Source organism: Psammomys obesus, unplaced genomic scaffold, assembly GCF_907164565.1.
Source record: "Psammomys obesus unplaced genomic scaffold, mPsaObe1.curated_primary_1811, whole genome shotgun sequence".
Lineage (NCBI taxonomy): Eukaryota > Metazoa > Chordata > Mammalia > Rodentia > Muridae > Psammomys > Psammomys obesus.
This window is the reverse complement of record NW_026596079.1, coordinates 3,303,512-3,319,047: the sequence shown is the minus strand read 5'-3', so window position 1 is coordinate 3,319,047 and position 15,536 is coordinate 3,303,512. Positions and strand designations below refer to the sequence as shown.

The 15,536-nt window shown below is 39.6% G+C and overlaps 1 protein-coding gene across 17 annotated transcripts in view; it reads right to left on the bottom strand.

The window, feature by feature from the left end:
* The window catches only part of Ptk2 (protein tyrosine kinase 2), a 152,490-nt gene that overhangs the window by 86,085 nt on the left and 50,869 nt on the right, over positions 1-15,536 (bottom strand). For 15 of the 17 annotated variants that reach the window (XM_055626593.1, XM_055626585.1, XM_055626584.1 and 12 more), the window contains exons 8-13: positions 14,049-14,189; positions 13,467-13,544; positions 8,412-8,519; positions 6,074-6,191; positions 4,839-4,869; positions 456-508 (exon numbers count right to left, since the gene is read on the bottom strand). In XM_055626593.1, coding sequence (XP_055482568.1) covers positions 456-508; positions 4,839-4,869; positions 6,074-6,191; positions 8,412-8,519; positions 13,467-13,544; positions 14,049-14,189 — 529 coding nt within the window. The remainder of the gene's footprint in view (positions 1-455; positions 509-4,838; positions 4,870-6,073; positions 6,192-8,411; positions 8,520-13,466; positions 13,545-14,048; positions 14,190-15,536) is intronic. The other 2 variants (XM_055626589.1, XM_055626592.1) reach the window with 1 other exon arrangement.

Genomic DNA, 15,536 nt, shown 5'->3' with positions numbered 1-15,536 from the left:
AAGGGGCATATACACATAACAAGAAAGTCACCACACCAACAAATAGTTAAGATAATGGTTATGAAGTGAGTTCATTGTATTAAATAATCATAATATTAACTATGAAAGATGAAAAATATTTTTAAAAAGACGCATTTTGAACTTCAAACATGCAACACAAAGTTAAGTCTGTGAAATCCTGCTAAACTATAAAGATAAATTATAAGGACAATTTCAAGTTAGGGTTTCAGTCTAAACATAACACGGCATTGAAACAATTCGGGACCCTACATTACCCTGGTAATATGGTAGAGTCACTTGCAGCATCTACAATAAAGTCCACATAGACAACTAGTTCGTGATAGTAAAATCACACACGTGCTTTATGCTCTAAGCAAATGAACTGAACACAGAGTGGCATCTGCACCATTCTCCTCACAGTTTGCTCTTCAAGGTCTCTACCTGAAGATCCTTACCTGACACAGAGACCGCATGTGTCCGCATGCCTTGCTTTTCGCTGTTGGCCAACCTACAAGACAGCACACAAACTGTAAGTATTGTCTCTCCCAGGACCAAAACACCTGTGCTTATCACACAGGCATCTGTATCAGATTAGGAAGGACAGCACTATTCCTGAAAGATTAGTTCTAGACAGGTAGTTTGCTTTTTAAATGGAGTCTACTCAATTCTTCTAAGACCAGAAATTAAAACAGACAATTGGGATGGTGATGTAGTTCAACGAGAGAGCACTTGTTAGGCACATATGAGACTCTGGGATTTATCACCAGCCCTACAAAGGTAGATTGGATGGATGTGTGGATGGGTGGGTGGATGGATGGACAAGATACATACATACATAGATTAATTAATTTAAAAACAGACAAATGAAAAAAGAAAAATGTGCATGTACAACACTGTTCAAAAAGGTGATTTAGAGCTATTTATATAATACTGTGTAATATATAATGTAAAAGCTATGTTTTCAGCTTAAAAAAATGTTTTCTGTTTAAATGCTAGACTGTAAAGAACTGCCCAAAATTTATAAAGAACCATGCAACTAAAACTGAATTTTGCTCTTTAAAACCTAAATTAAGGGTCAGCAAGATAGTTCAACACCTAAAGGTGCCTGCCACCAAACCTGATGATCTGAGTCTGCTCCCTGGGACTCACATGGTAGAAGGACAGAATGGATTCTTACAAGATTCTTACAGCACTGAGGCACTTGTATGCTCACAGATATGTATGTGTGCATATGTGTGTTTGTATACAAATACATACATATGCACACTAATAAATGTAAAAAAACTAATTTAAAACATAGTAGCATTTGAACTTACAGCATGTAAAATAGTTAAGAACATATATATATATATATATATATATATATATATAGCTATTGTCTAGTATCTGCTATTCAACAAATTTAAAAAATAGTGACAATTAACAAAATGCAAGCATAGTTTAAAATTTTTGGAAGCACCCAACAGAGGAAAAAAAAGACAACCACAGACTGAAGAAACGGTTCAGCGGGTAAAGGTGCTTGCACTGCAAGCCTGGCAGCCTATGTAAAGTGAAAGTAAAGCCTGCAACCTATGTAAACTGAAAGAAGAGAAAACTGACTTCACAAAATTCTCTTCTGGTCTCCATGTTGTTGCTGTGTGACATGCTCCCCAATCATGTGTGCAATGCAATCACACCAGAAAAATATCACACCAGAACTTAACACATCTTATCTTTTTTTTTGCAACCACAAATATTTTAAGTAAAACTGTATAACGTCTACAATAAAAAACCACAGTACAAGGTCATGTAATTTGTTATCTGTTACAGGATATTTAATTACACTGTGAATCCTGACATTGTGGTATTTACTAGAAAAGCCTGTTTATATTTGTGGTGTGGCTCAGCCCTAGCACATAACTTTAATCCAAGAGCTTTCTGCTTGGATATTGTAAACAGGTCAAGAGGTAGTGCAAGCAACCAGTTGATAGGAAGTGAACATAACATTATTAAGGGGGAAAAAAGAAAACAGAAAGAAGAGGAAATCAGAAGGACAGAAAGAGAGACATACAGGAAGCAGAGGGAAGGGACTTTCAGTTTGAAGGACATTGTTTGAGGGGGCACTGCCTGTGGGATGCTGGCTGAGGAGGATGGTCAGCTGGGTGCTTTCTCTGCCTTTCTGAGAAATTAGGCTTTAACCCCAGCTATCAGGCTCCTGTGTCTTTATTAGTAAAGTTGAACAATTGAGATTTTGTTAAAAACAATTATCTTTTGCTACATTCTTGAAATCTATTTTTATTATAAAATACTGAAGCTACAGTATACCAAATTAGAGGTTTCTCTTCCACTGAAACTACATGACTACCACATGGTGTATCAACTCCATTCACTAGCAGGCAGGGCATAGTGTTGTTTGAGTATACTATACTGCTTGCTTGTATAGGAATTTTAATTTAGTGACAGGGCTGCTCTGATCACATCCAAAGACCTTCCAGGTCTGTGTGATCCAGATGGAATGCAGACACACCCTTAGTATATACCTTTAATCCCAAACAATGAAGGTAAAGTTAGTTTGAAAGTGATGCCTAATTGAGAGACAAAGTGACAAATCAGAGAAAGATTTGATAGAAAAGAGAGGCTACTTAAGAGAGGTAGCACAGGAGAGAGGGAGCAGGCAGTTTTACTAAGAAAGTTTTAGAGAGACAAATTGAAAAGAAAACAAGCTAGGCACAGGTAAAGACAGAATGAACCAAAGAATGAAAAGGAGCCTGAAGATTAGAACATATTGCCAGAGCAATTTAGTCAGAAGCTGATAAAAGCTAGTTTGAATTAGTCAGCTTGGAGAGGAGTTGGAGCCAGAACAGCTGAGCTGAACCAGTCAGCCAGAGCTCAGATAGAACTAAAAAGGGTACGGTTATTTAGCAGTAAGTCTCACAGGCTGAAAACATTCTAGGCCTACAGAAGATTATAAGGAGAGTAGAAGCTTCCAGGACTAGGCCTAGGTTAGCAGGCGAAGGGAGCAAGCCTTGGAGACAATAATTACATTTGGCGAATAAAAGATTCTTTTACACTTGCTTCTTATTCGACAGCCAGAACACGAGATCCCTGCGCATCAGCTTTCTCACCTGATTGCCTTTTGTCACTACTGTGTTAAATGCAATAACAGAGTCTGGTTCCTGTAAGGTCTGTGGAAATCCCATCCTCTTGATATTTGATAAACTGATTTGGTTTTTGTGGTATCTGTTAATAACTTTTAACTCATGCCTCCTTTGCTCACATTTTACACTCACGTTTATAACTCCTATATGGTCAGATCAAAATGATTCCTTACATTTTTCCAGCTAAGAAAGCACAAGCTATTGCCCCAAAGAAGCACACAGAGCAGACTGTGAAGCTCACTGCCCCAAGCTGAGAGAAAACTGCTTCTCCAGTTCCTGCTCACTCTCACAAGCATGACCCCATAGGATGTGGCTATCAGAACTAACTGTCAAGAGGATGAGAACAGGCTAAGAGGCTATTTTCCAAAGTGTGGCTACATGCTGACCAGATGTTACAGGAAAATGAAATAGTATGCCCTCCTGGTTCAGAGGCCTGTGTTTCCAAAAGTGATGTAGAAGAAAGCTGGGATGAGTGGGGCTGAGGCAAGAAATCAGGACGTCATGCAGAAGGAACACTGAGAAAGGCCTGAAAGGGAAAGAAACTGAACAACTATAATTTAGCAGAAGAGAATGTGAGGAACAGCAAAACTGAGAGGCTAGAAGTGTCAGCAAATCTGGTAGGCTCTGCAGGGCCATATGTCAGAAAAGAGCTTTATTTAGGACAGTTTGATGAGGGGCTGAAGTACATAGGTGGACTCAGAAGGCATGCAGACTAGAGTTGACAGGTGGAACATACCTAAATACCTTAGCACCAAGTCCTCATGAACAAGCCTTTACACACCCTGCCACTTCTTACTTCATAGGATCTCACTGTGTCCTGTGGGGCTCTTGCCAAATTACTCCTTGGCTTCCTTGGACTCCACTTAGATTCTTCTCTGTTCTGTAGTAAGTCATACTTTTCTGATTCCAATACAACTCTGGGTCTGAGAGGGCCTGGGGTGCTCAATACTGCTGGGATAGCCCTGGCAGGTGATGCTAATTGTGAAGAACAGGAGAGCAATGGCAGGAGGCTCTAAAGCAGATTATCATATGCATCTAGCAAGGAGAGACTGAAAATGTGATTACAGAAAAGTGGACACAGGACAGAATGAACACAAGCCCAGGTTTAGCTCTCTTTGTCCCAGGCTTCCACATCTCCACTGCTTTGTAAGTGTGTGAGAATTAATAGCTTCTACTGTTCAGTCATCTGTTTATCTGAACAGCTAGATTTTTACCTCCATACATTGGGCCCTGCTTCCTGCATGCTGACTAGGATTACAGGAGTAATTTTTTGCATTACTATTTGAGTTATTTAATTAAATTAAAGATCAACATAATGCTTATAAAATTTGTAACACGAATAGTAAACCACCAACTACCTCTCCTTCATTTTCCTAATTATAAAAGAGAATAATGCCTATTTTCACATTTCTAAAATAGTGATGACACCGTGAAGTAAATGTCTAAGCTCATTATTACCATGCCCATGTTTAGATCCCTTACTAGACTTGATATAAGGAGTAAACTAATTTTAAAACTTCTCGATTATATCTACATTTCATATATAACTGAACAACTTATTTGATTCATGTTTGCAAATATGCATTCTAGGTCCTTGAATATACGTAGGAAATTTAATTTTTCAGGAAAACAAATCAGCCTAATGATTTTCATAAAGTTTCTAACAAAACCGAGTAAGAAAATGCACAAAGGAGTACTTACTTTGGTATTGATGGTAATGCCCGTTCACCTTCTGGGAAGAAAAAAAAGGAGATATAAGCGGCTCTTTGGACTCCTTTAAGAGAGTATGCAGGTAAGTTCAGGAAGGAGGAGAAACCTTATTTTGGTGTTTAGTCCTTTACAGCCAAGACATTACACTGATTCTATTTTAGGTTATTATGGGTTTCTATCCAAAACTCATAACAAACATAAATGGATGTTGTGTTCACAAGCTGATAAAAGACAGTCTTCCCAAATGACTTAAGGATTAAGGAGCTCTTAAGATCAAAGGGTGCCTTGTCAAAGGCCTGAATATTCTGCTTTTCATAAAATGGTTTTCCAGTAACACCAAGAAACTATGCAGGACACACAATGGCACAATGTGTGTAGCTGCAGAATTCATCATAAACGTCTCTCTCTTATAATCTAGTTCCACCTTCATCCCTTACAGGGATCTTTCTGGAAACTGCACTCTGCTTGGCCCTCTTATGTTTTTGAGCCCCTCAGAGCACATTGCCACAGACTGTTCACCCTTCCTTTATCACCTCCAGGGTACCTGACCCTTGAACTAGCTCTTAGGGTGCTATATGGTAAGGGAAGAAAACTAACTAGCCTAGGATAGGAAGAGTAAATACAGTCCATGGCAGGACACACAGCATACTGTACAAGCAAGTACGACACCAAAGCCCAGGCTCTCCTGCATTACACTGATCTACGTGGAATGTTTTCAAAGACTGCTTCAGCAATCCATATCCTCAGTATCCACTTTCACTATACTTATAAATCTTTCCTTCATGGGGAGACTTGAGTCTCATTTCTAAGATATTTTTATTCACTCAAATCTTTAATTTCATATCATGACATCAAATTTATTTTGTTCTTCACCTACTCTAAGCTTTTCAAATGCAGAAAAAAAAAAAAACACCAAGAGGATAGAAACTTCAATGTGAACTATAAGGGACACTTGAAAAAGAACTAGGAAGATCATCTCTAGAGCTGAAAGAGCCAATGGTAACTCAGGAGCTATTCTAAGGGTTATGCAAAGCCCTGTACTGTCATAGTGTACTTCAGCTCAGCTTCAAGTCTGTGGACTATGGCATGGATCACTGTCCCTAGAAAAACAAGCATCTAGGTCACTACAACACATCTGGCCTTCACATTTACAGTTATCAAGGTCATAACTGGCTGTTGGGGTAAGCTTGTCTACCAGTGCAGCAAGAATGAAAATAGAACCTTACCTTTCTGGGGTCTGATGATGAAGGATTGAGTGGCTCCATTTACCAGGCGGCAGTATCCATCGATCAGGTCGGCCATGTTCTCTGCAATGGTTAGGGACGGTGCCGTCACTGTCAGAGGCTAACGGGAAAGAACAAGAAAGAGGCATTATTGTTCTTTCCAGTAATCAAAGGGACAGCTGCACTATGACATCACAATTCTGCATACATACACTTGAAAACAGAGGAGAAGAAATGAAACAGTTGGCAGATTTAAGTGAAAAAAGGAAGTGTGGTATTTAAGGACATCATTTCTGGGATGTGTGACAGAAGACATACTCAGAGCATAAGATAAAAAGCACTGAAACTGAGGCTTACTTCTACAAAAAAAAAATTAGCAAAAACATGTTCTTCAGAATGTCTGGCCCCATGGGCACACTCTAAAAATTCAGATAACAAGTTAAAGCACAGCTTACTCCAGAGACCAATGTACAATAAACTTTTATCAATCATATCTTAATTTTCTATCATTAGAGAAAATTGATAAAAATTTTAATCTTTCTGTATTCATAGCACATTAGCCTAGAGGCTTAAAAACCATTCTCATATGAAGTAAACCGTAATCTATCTCTAAGTGTTACCTGAAGACAACAAAGGTTGTATTTTATTTTCACAGCCAAGTGTGTCCTGGTTCACATGGCTGTTTGCACTTGTTCTAAATGAATGGCTTGCTTCTCTCACTTACAAATTCCTATCATTGCTTGTGGTACAGCAAAGGGAAAGAGCAGTTTGAGTAATGCACTGGGATCTCTCCAGGAAACTGAAATTTGCAACAAGTTTTCTATACTCCAGGCTAGGATCTGCTAATCTGTAAGTAGTTTCTAGATGTCAACTTCAGATGCCTGTTGCTTTTAACAAAATCCCAATCTTTAGATTTTACCAATGAAGACTTGGGAGCCTGATGCTGGGATTAAAGCCTGCTAGCTCAGAAAGGCAGAGAAAGTACTCAGCTGACCTTCTTCCTCAGCCAAAATCCCAGAAGCAATGGCCCTCTTCTATGTTGCCATCTGAAACAACCTCTTTCAAACTGAATGTCCCTCCCTTCTACTCCTGTGTGTCTGTCTTGCTGACTTTCTCTTCTTCTATGTGGTTTTTTATTTCTTAATAATCATGTGCTCACTTCCTATCAGCTGGCTGCTTGCTCCACCTCTTGACCTTCGGTTGACTTTATTTAATCCTATTTACAATATTCATGCAGAAAGCTCTTGGATTAAAGGAGTGTGAGAAGTCTGAGGCATACCACAACTAGAAATAGTTTTTTTTCCAGTAAATAACATAATCTTGGGGTTCACAGTGTAATCAAATATCCTCCAACAGGTGTCAGTGACTTGGAATCACAGGCAGGATGCTGGTGGAGTAGCCTAGTGAGGAGAGTTGAGCCATAGGCAAAGTTGCCTGCACAATGGCTCCACCTGATCTTCAATATGCGCTGTCTGGAGCCCAGAGTCTTGTGTCACTGAACACTTCTTTCTTCTACCATTTATTATTACTTTGTTTCTTTTCTTTTTTTTTTTTTAATTGGTGTTTAGACATGGAGTCTTGCTCTGATGCCTGAGAGCTGGGTTGGAATTATAGCAGTGGGCCATGTGCCACATGCCCTGCCTACCTGTTTTTATCACACTGTTGTAGGTGCTATTATCACAATGACTGCCCAGAGAATCTTTCAACACTGTCCAGGAACAGCAACACTCACAGCGCACATAATCCTCCCCAACCCCTATCCTAATACAGGATTTCTCCATGTGGCTCTGGCTGTCCTGAAACTACCTCTGTAAAACAGGCTGGCCTTGAATTCACAGAGATCCAGCCTTTTCTGCCTCCCAAGTGCTGGGATTAAAGGAGAGCACACACAATTCTAAATGACTTCTCTGGTGATTCAGAGTGGTCTCTGATTATACTCACAGCAATAGTCCTAGGTTTTAAAATCTAATCCTTTCCTATCTTCAAGATGTTTAACCCCTATTTTAATCTTTAAACATGAGAAAATGGTGACTCTGATTACTCATGAACACTGAAGCCTTACCCTAGAGAAGTCATTTCTATACTACCCCATAGAGCAGGCTTATTTAACTTAAAAAAAAAAAAATGTTTTATTTTATTTTTTTTAATTTTAGACAATATATTTTGATATCCCCCCCCCCCTTCTCTGTATAGTAGTCCAAGCTGTCCTGGACTCTCTTTGTAGATCAGGCTGGCCTTGAACTCACAGAGATCAACTTGACTCTGCCTCCCTGGTGCTGGGATTAAAAGTGTATACCACCATACCACGCCTGGGTCAAATTTTTAAAAGCAAGTCCCTTACCTCAGGGGCGCCAGCAATTTTGAGTTGTAGCATTCCTTTCCTGTCTTTGTCTTCACTGTTTGAGTACTGGATGGTCTGCACTTGGTTGAAGTCCGCTAGGTGTGTGGGCTTTGGAAGGAAAGACAAGAGTTCTTAGGCCATGGAAGAGCCTCAGGCTGGGCTCTGCTAGCTGTTACATAACTATTTCTAGTCCGGACCATGAGAGCCTTGCCCTGTCAGATACTTTCCTCTGGTCAAAGTCATGCAGTAGCCCTTGGGCTTCCTTCCAGGTTTGGGCATGCCTGATTGTGGTAACAGGACCCAAGTAAATGAGGAGGTAAGAGAAAATTCAGCTTCCATAGAAGCTGAAAAAAGCAGAAATGAACCATCACTATAAACCAGTTGCCCATTTTAAGAAGCCTGGTGGAATTCTCAATGAGAGCAAATACTTAGTTGAAAAAAATTATACAAGTTAAAAACATAGTATGTAAGCATTTACAGAGCAATATAGCACTATAAGGAATTGATGGCTTATTACTGGCACACGTGTTCACATAATTTACAACAGGAGCTATAAGCAGAGGGCAGAAGAACAGGATACAAGGTCCTTGACATGATAATAGGAGCTACTCGCAATGAAATCTAAGCAGAAGACCAAAAGTCCTTTTTGTTTGTTTATTGACGAAGTAGCCCTGCCTGGCCTCCAACTAAGAGTTCTCATACCTGCCTTCATTTTCCAACTGTTAGCATTATAGAAATATGCCTTCCCAGTAAGAATTCACTCTACACACTCAGGAAAAATAAGGAAATGCTCTTGAATAATAGTACACAAACGGTTCTGGCTAATGCCAAAGGGAAACTGGCCTCAAACAGAAAAAATTACCAACTTATATATAGGCCGTAGACTTACACATTACACATATGCTGTCATCCTTAAATGTTTTTCAAGTCACGGGCCCAAGTTACACTTTGAACAATTTTAAAAGAGATAGGCAACTACAGTACTGGCTACTTGGGCAGATGGGAGATTTACACAGCAAAGATATCGCCAAAATTATTTCTTATGCATACTAGTGGGTTTTCCCCCTCAAATAATGTTACCCAGGGTCACCTTGCCTACCTGGCAGAATTATGCTTTTCCTGAAAAGACACAAGAAACTTGACTTAACAGCAGACCAGGACTTAATGGTGGCCGTGACCCTGTGCTGCCTCTTTGACTCAGACTTGAGATGGGGATGTACCTAATGGCTGGTTGTAAATCAGGGTGGTCTCCTTTTGTTATGGAAACAGAGTCTAATCTGAGGCCAATTTTGGTGAACAAACATTAGAAGAAACTTTCTCAGTAAGCCTAAATGTCAATAATGGCACAAAATGTTTTTTCTTACAGTTTCCAACAATTCTGATAAGTGTACCACTTATCTTCCAATTGGACCGGAGGCAGTGCTCCTTTAGATAAATGCAATGTTGTATACTTAACATTTTCTAAGCAAGTTTATTAATAAATCCTATACAGCATCAATATTAGTGATTCAAGTCTCTCCTGTGTCACTGGGATTACAATTTAAAACATCAAAGGCATGTTATTAAAGCCTAATGAGGACTGTACTGCATAAAGATACACTGTGTGTACACAGTGGTGGAGGTGCAGTGCTAGGTAAGGCCCTGATGCACAAGCCAAGCTCTAATGACATACTTTCCACTGGTGGATTAAAGTTTGGTTCTGAAACACTAAATGACTGAGAAAAAAAAAAAAAAAAAAAAAAAGACTCAAGAAAAAAGGCCTAAGGAGAATGCTATACAAAATCCATCAAAAGAGAATCTACTGAGCAAGATATCAAACCAACAATCAGTTTAGCAGTGTGTTAGACCAGAAAGAGACACTGGCATCAGTGCAGCAGAACAGGAGAACAAGAAGCAGATGACAAAAGTAATAGCCCAGTCAGGAGTAAACAGGTTAGATCACATGAATATCTGTGCTGCCATACTTTGCTGATCATTTGCAATATGTACAACAATGGCAGAAACCTATCAACAAAGACAACCATTTTCTATAGGCTTATACTGTATAAGGGCAGAAGATAAGAATCTCAATTTTTCAATGTCTTCACTTCTCCATATAGCTGTAAGCATCACTACTTCACAAAAAAAAAAAAAAAGATACAGGCACAGATATGAAAGAATGACCCCAAAAGTTATAAAGTCAGTGTCAAGATGCTAGCAGCTTTGTAATGCACTCAAAGATAAAAATAAGGCCTTTTGAGCTTTCTAAACCCCATTTTTCATCTTCACCTCTGGACAAAATGGGGAGAAGTCTCTCCATCTTGAACTATGTACAACACTAGAGATAGAAAACATAAATGCAAAATAATAAAGAAAAATTGTCCAAGAAAAAAAAATGACTACAAATCAAATCTAAGGGCTATGACTAAAACTCATTAAGTCACAGCCGACTGAACACTGTCAAGCTTTCTGAAAGGCCAAGCCATTTATACTTCATCCCAGTGGACTGAGCGCTCCTGCTGCCGAATTGCTGTCAGTGCTGTTCCTGCATCTGCCCTGAAATCTGTCCTGCCCCCTCAGTTTTCATTCAACCATTAACAGATGAAAAGTACAGAATGGTATTGCCAGCTGGTAGCACAATGTGGCCTTCATCCAGTCACTGACCAGCTGGGAATCTTAGTTATGCTGGCTGTGGTTTTTTCCTATTTCTAATCATTCTATAGTCTTAAGCTAAGAAGCTTTTAGCAAAAACATTTATTACAAATACCTGGCTTTTATCCCATCTTTTGATGAAAAGAAAGGCTAAATTTCTATTTAACACAATTTATCAAAAATTTTTCTGAGCCGGTTGTGGTGGCGCACACCGGTAGGATTTGCTGAAGGAGGCAGAGGCAGGAGGATCACGAGTTCCAGGCCAGCCTGGGCTACACAGTTTAAAAAAAAAAAAAAAAATTTCTGAACTACCACATTTCAGATTCCTGGACCTGTGAGGAGACAAATCGCAAAGCAGTGAATACAAAGAGCCAGAACAAGATAGGAGAACAGTTTCCATTCCCAGGATGTTTGCTTTACATTGAGAGAAGAACAAACATGCTTCCAATGTATTCAAATGTAAAAATTAAGCCAGCCATGATAGCTTAAGCCTGTGATTTCAGTTCTTAGGTAGTCAAAGACAAAATTTCCACTGAGTGTGAGGATGGCCTAGGTTGGTTACACAGTAAGTGTTAAGTAAAGGCCAGCCTGGGATACAAAGTGAGACCCTGTCTCAAAACAGCAATAATTGCACCAAAACAAAAACATAATAAAACAGAAAAATTATAAGAGCCATAAAAATGGTGGAATCTAGTAGGAAAACCACTTGCCCACACTGTCAAGGACAGAAGTTTCTCAGCTTTTCTGAGGGGCAAACTGGCAACTTCTTTTCAAATTAAAATGCTTAATGCTTTGCATGCATTCAGTAGTTCTATTACTTGGCATCTCTTCCACCAGAGAGAAAACAACAGTTTTTAAAAATACATGAAAGAACACCATTTCTGGGCTCTGAGGAGATGGTGCAGTGGCTAAGACTGCTTGCTGTAGACCTGACCTCAAATCCCCAAAACCCACAGGAAAAGGCTAGGTATGGCCATGCATGCCTGTAATTTCATTACTTGCAGAGGAGGAGGAATAGACAAGGCAGGATGACCCTGGGTGTGCAAGAGACTAGTCAGCCTAGCCAATGAGCTACAGGTTCAGTAAAAGACCCTGTCTCAGGAAGTTAAGGAGAAAAATGACAGAGAAAGATGACCTCCACTGGCCTCTGCATGCACATACATGGGCACATGTACCTACCTACTGACATGCAAAAGTAAATGAAGAAACAAACAAACAAACAAACAAACAAAAAAAAAAAACCACACACTTGTTTCAACATGGTCGTGGGGCAGAAATTGGGATGTCTGGCGACTGAGACACTCCCATTTGGTCCCAGAAGGCCATCAATGCCAGGTGGACTAGAAGGCAGATTCACAGGCAAGATGCACAAGAGGCAAAATATGTGCTTGCTAAGACTCATTTCCATCCAACAGATACGTATAAGGAAAAAAGAACAGAACAGTTACTGGTCACTTATATGCAGGCACACTGGGAACAGGAACTGCTAAGGAGAAAGGACTGTAGAGCAGAGGCAAAGCAGAGTGGGAATAGACAGCAAGGAGTATATGTGAAAAGCACAAGTACAAACTTGTGACCAGAAACCCATACCAGTGAAAAAGCACATCTGCTAGTAGTGTAAGCCACCAAGGAAGACCTTAGAACCCAACTGCCTGATCAAAGACAGGCTCAATCCTCAACACTATAACCCTGGCCGGCCTTGCAACTCACCCTGTCCTCATCATCATGTGGCGCAGATTTTACACATGGCAGACTGTCAACTCCACCAAAGAGCTGCAGTCTATTTGCCCTTCCTTGCAAGCCCCTGGCTAGCACCTGGCACAAGCACACGCTCAGCGGCATTTGCTGAAGCACATAACAGGGGCACATAGTGATGGAACAACCTGATATTTCTCTCTGGTCAGCATCTTTCCTCAATGAGGTAAGTAAAAGTAACTAGAAAATCAGAATTTAAAAATACGATATATATTTTCTATAATTAGATTATAAAGATTATTTGAAGAGAAAGATTACTTTAAATGTAGGACATCAGTACAAATACACTAAAACCACATCTAGAAGCTAGTTTTATAAAGAAAAATTGCAGTGTAGGTCAGCACAGAGTGCCTGCCTAGAGTATGCAAGCTCCTAGATTTGATCCTCAAAATTGCAACAACAATAAAAAAGGCCTCACAAGGTAAGCTGGAACAGCCCACCAGTTTTTACTCACCCACCTAATTTGTCTGGTTCATTTCCCTTCAAGACTAAAAAATTCCAAAGGCAATAAACTTAACTTTAAGTATCTCCCCACACCCAACCTGAGCAAGACCATGAAGACATTTCCATGCAGAACAGAGTCTTTCATGCAAATGCCCTGTCCAGTCCTCAGCTTCATTCCTCTCTGCCCACAACCAAATCCATGAGTCCTCCCAGGAGCCAACTTACATTGCAGCCCTTGTCTGTCAGGTAACTGATTCCTTCTTCTGGGCCAATTGCCAGTTCCACAGAAATAATCCAGCTTGACTTTGGAAGATCAAACACGTGAGAACAAAGGTACCAGAAGGGGGGAGGGGGGGAGGAAAAAAAAAAAAGAAGATATTAGATATGGAGCCATGAATATATCAAAGGACTTGGGTTGGGAGAAGACTCAGTTTGCTAGTAATCTAATCTAAATAAATAAAATATTTAGAACTTCATTGACACAGGATCTACTAAGCCTGGACAAGACTAACTGTGATCACTCTTGAATCTGGGAAGACACTGTTTTCTCTAGCCCTTGGAGACCAGCTAATCAAATTGCACACCTGAATAAAAATCACCTATTTATGAATACAGGCACACTATTTAAACGATTATTTTATTGTCTAATTAATACACTTTCTTCCAGTTTTCCTATGTTAAGTGTCAAAACAGTATTTTGTTGTTGTTAAGAACTACGACAAATTAATTTTCCTTTAATCAGAAATGTAGGCACACATACTAAGAAAAAACTAGACTAGTCCACAAATTCCAAGGTCTCACACTTACCCCAAGGGCACACTTAAAACACTCTTTGTCAAATCTGTACACTGGCGAAAGAATCTCAAAGAATTTCAGGATGCTTTCTTCTCTGTTAAGGTTGGCAAACTGCCTAAATGTTTGCTGGATCAGTTTTCTTAGTGTTTTGGCCTGAATGATGAAGTTAGAGAAAAATGTTTTTAAGTCAACCAAGAGAAAAAACTGTAATCATATTCATACCACTTACATTACTACAAAAACCCACTTGCCAAATAACTAGAACATTAATTGCTGAAAAACCCACATTAATAAACTTTGCCCTGTGACCAGTTTGGAGGGTATAGTTTAACAACACAGAACATTATTCCTTCAATAGAAGCTTAAGGCAAGAGCATGCATATTAAACATGTGGCACACTGCCATTAAACCATGTAACACAGGGGTATGTGGACCAGAAGAAAGGGTGAAGGCACACATAGGCATTCACATGTTCTAATACCGTTTTGCAAGTGCATGGATAATTAACTTTAAAAGTTTCTTGTTCTTGGATCTAAAAAGTGAAATTTCAGAACACTATTCTTTAGAAAGATTAAAGACATTTAGCAATGAGGAGGCTCTTAAAAACCATTTTCAACACAATACAAATTGTGGTGTATACTTTCACAACCAATATCCTATTAAGCCTATAAACCACTTTATAGAACTAGTTTAGGGAGGCTGAAATCCTATCTTACTGCTACTAAAAAAAGAGAACAGTCACTCTGTGTGCACAAAACAGAAGCTTTTAGAAGAGAGCTCTCACTGTGGCTTGATAGAAGGAAAACACCACTACATACAATGTTTTACCTTGCATGGACACCACTGGCTTCTGTTCCTGTTACTCATTAGAATGTTGTCTTCACACATGAATACCTGAGAATGGTGCAAGGGCTTCAGGGAGCAAGATCCTGATCTTCAGTGTGTGAGATACCAAAGGCAAGGAAACAGTAACCCTACACTGAGGTCTAACTTGGCTTCTATCCTGCTAACGCTGACTAGATATACTTCCTTGGGTAACTTTGCGTGAAGGAGTAGCACTTAATGTAGGTTTTGTCAGGGATGCCAAAACAGTAGGGAGGAAAAAAAAAAAAAAAAAAAAAAAAAAAAAAAAAAAAAAACCTAAGTTGGAGGGTTCCCACTAACTCAAACAAGAAGCCAACAGTGTATGTAGGTACAGACGCAGAAAATGATTACAAGGTGGTCAGACTCTGATTTTATTTTGGAAAGGTAAGCTGATGTAGGCAGGAACTGGTATTAAACTAATAGGGCAAAAACTGGAAATCATGTGGCAGGCAAAGGTTGGATGAACATCAGGAGACATCAGAATCCAAGTGGACCCATCACACAAGGTGATAGAGTTGGGGGTGGAGATGAATGGTGGCTAACACAACCCTCAGAAGAAATGAAAGCCAGGATTTTGGTGGACCAAGGTCAGAGAGCTAGGGGATCGACTGAATCTTCAGAGTGAGGAGGAAGCTG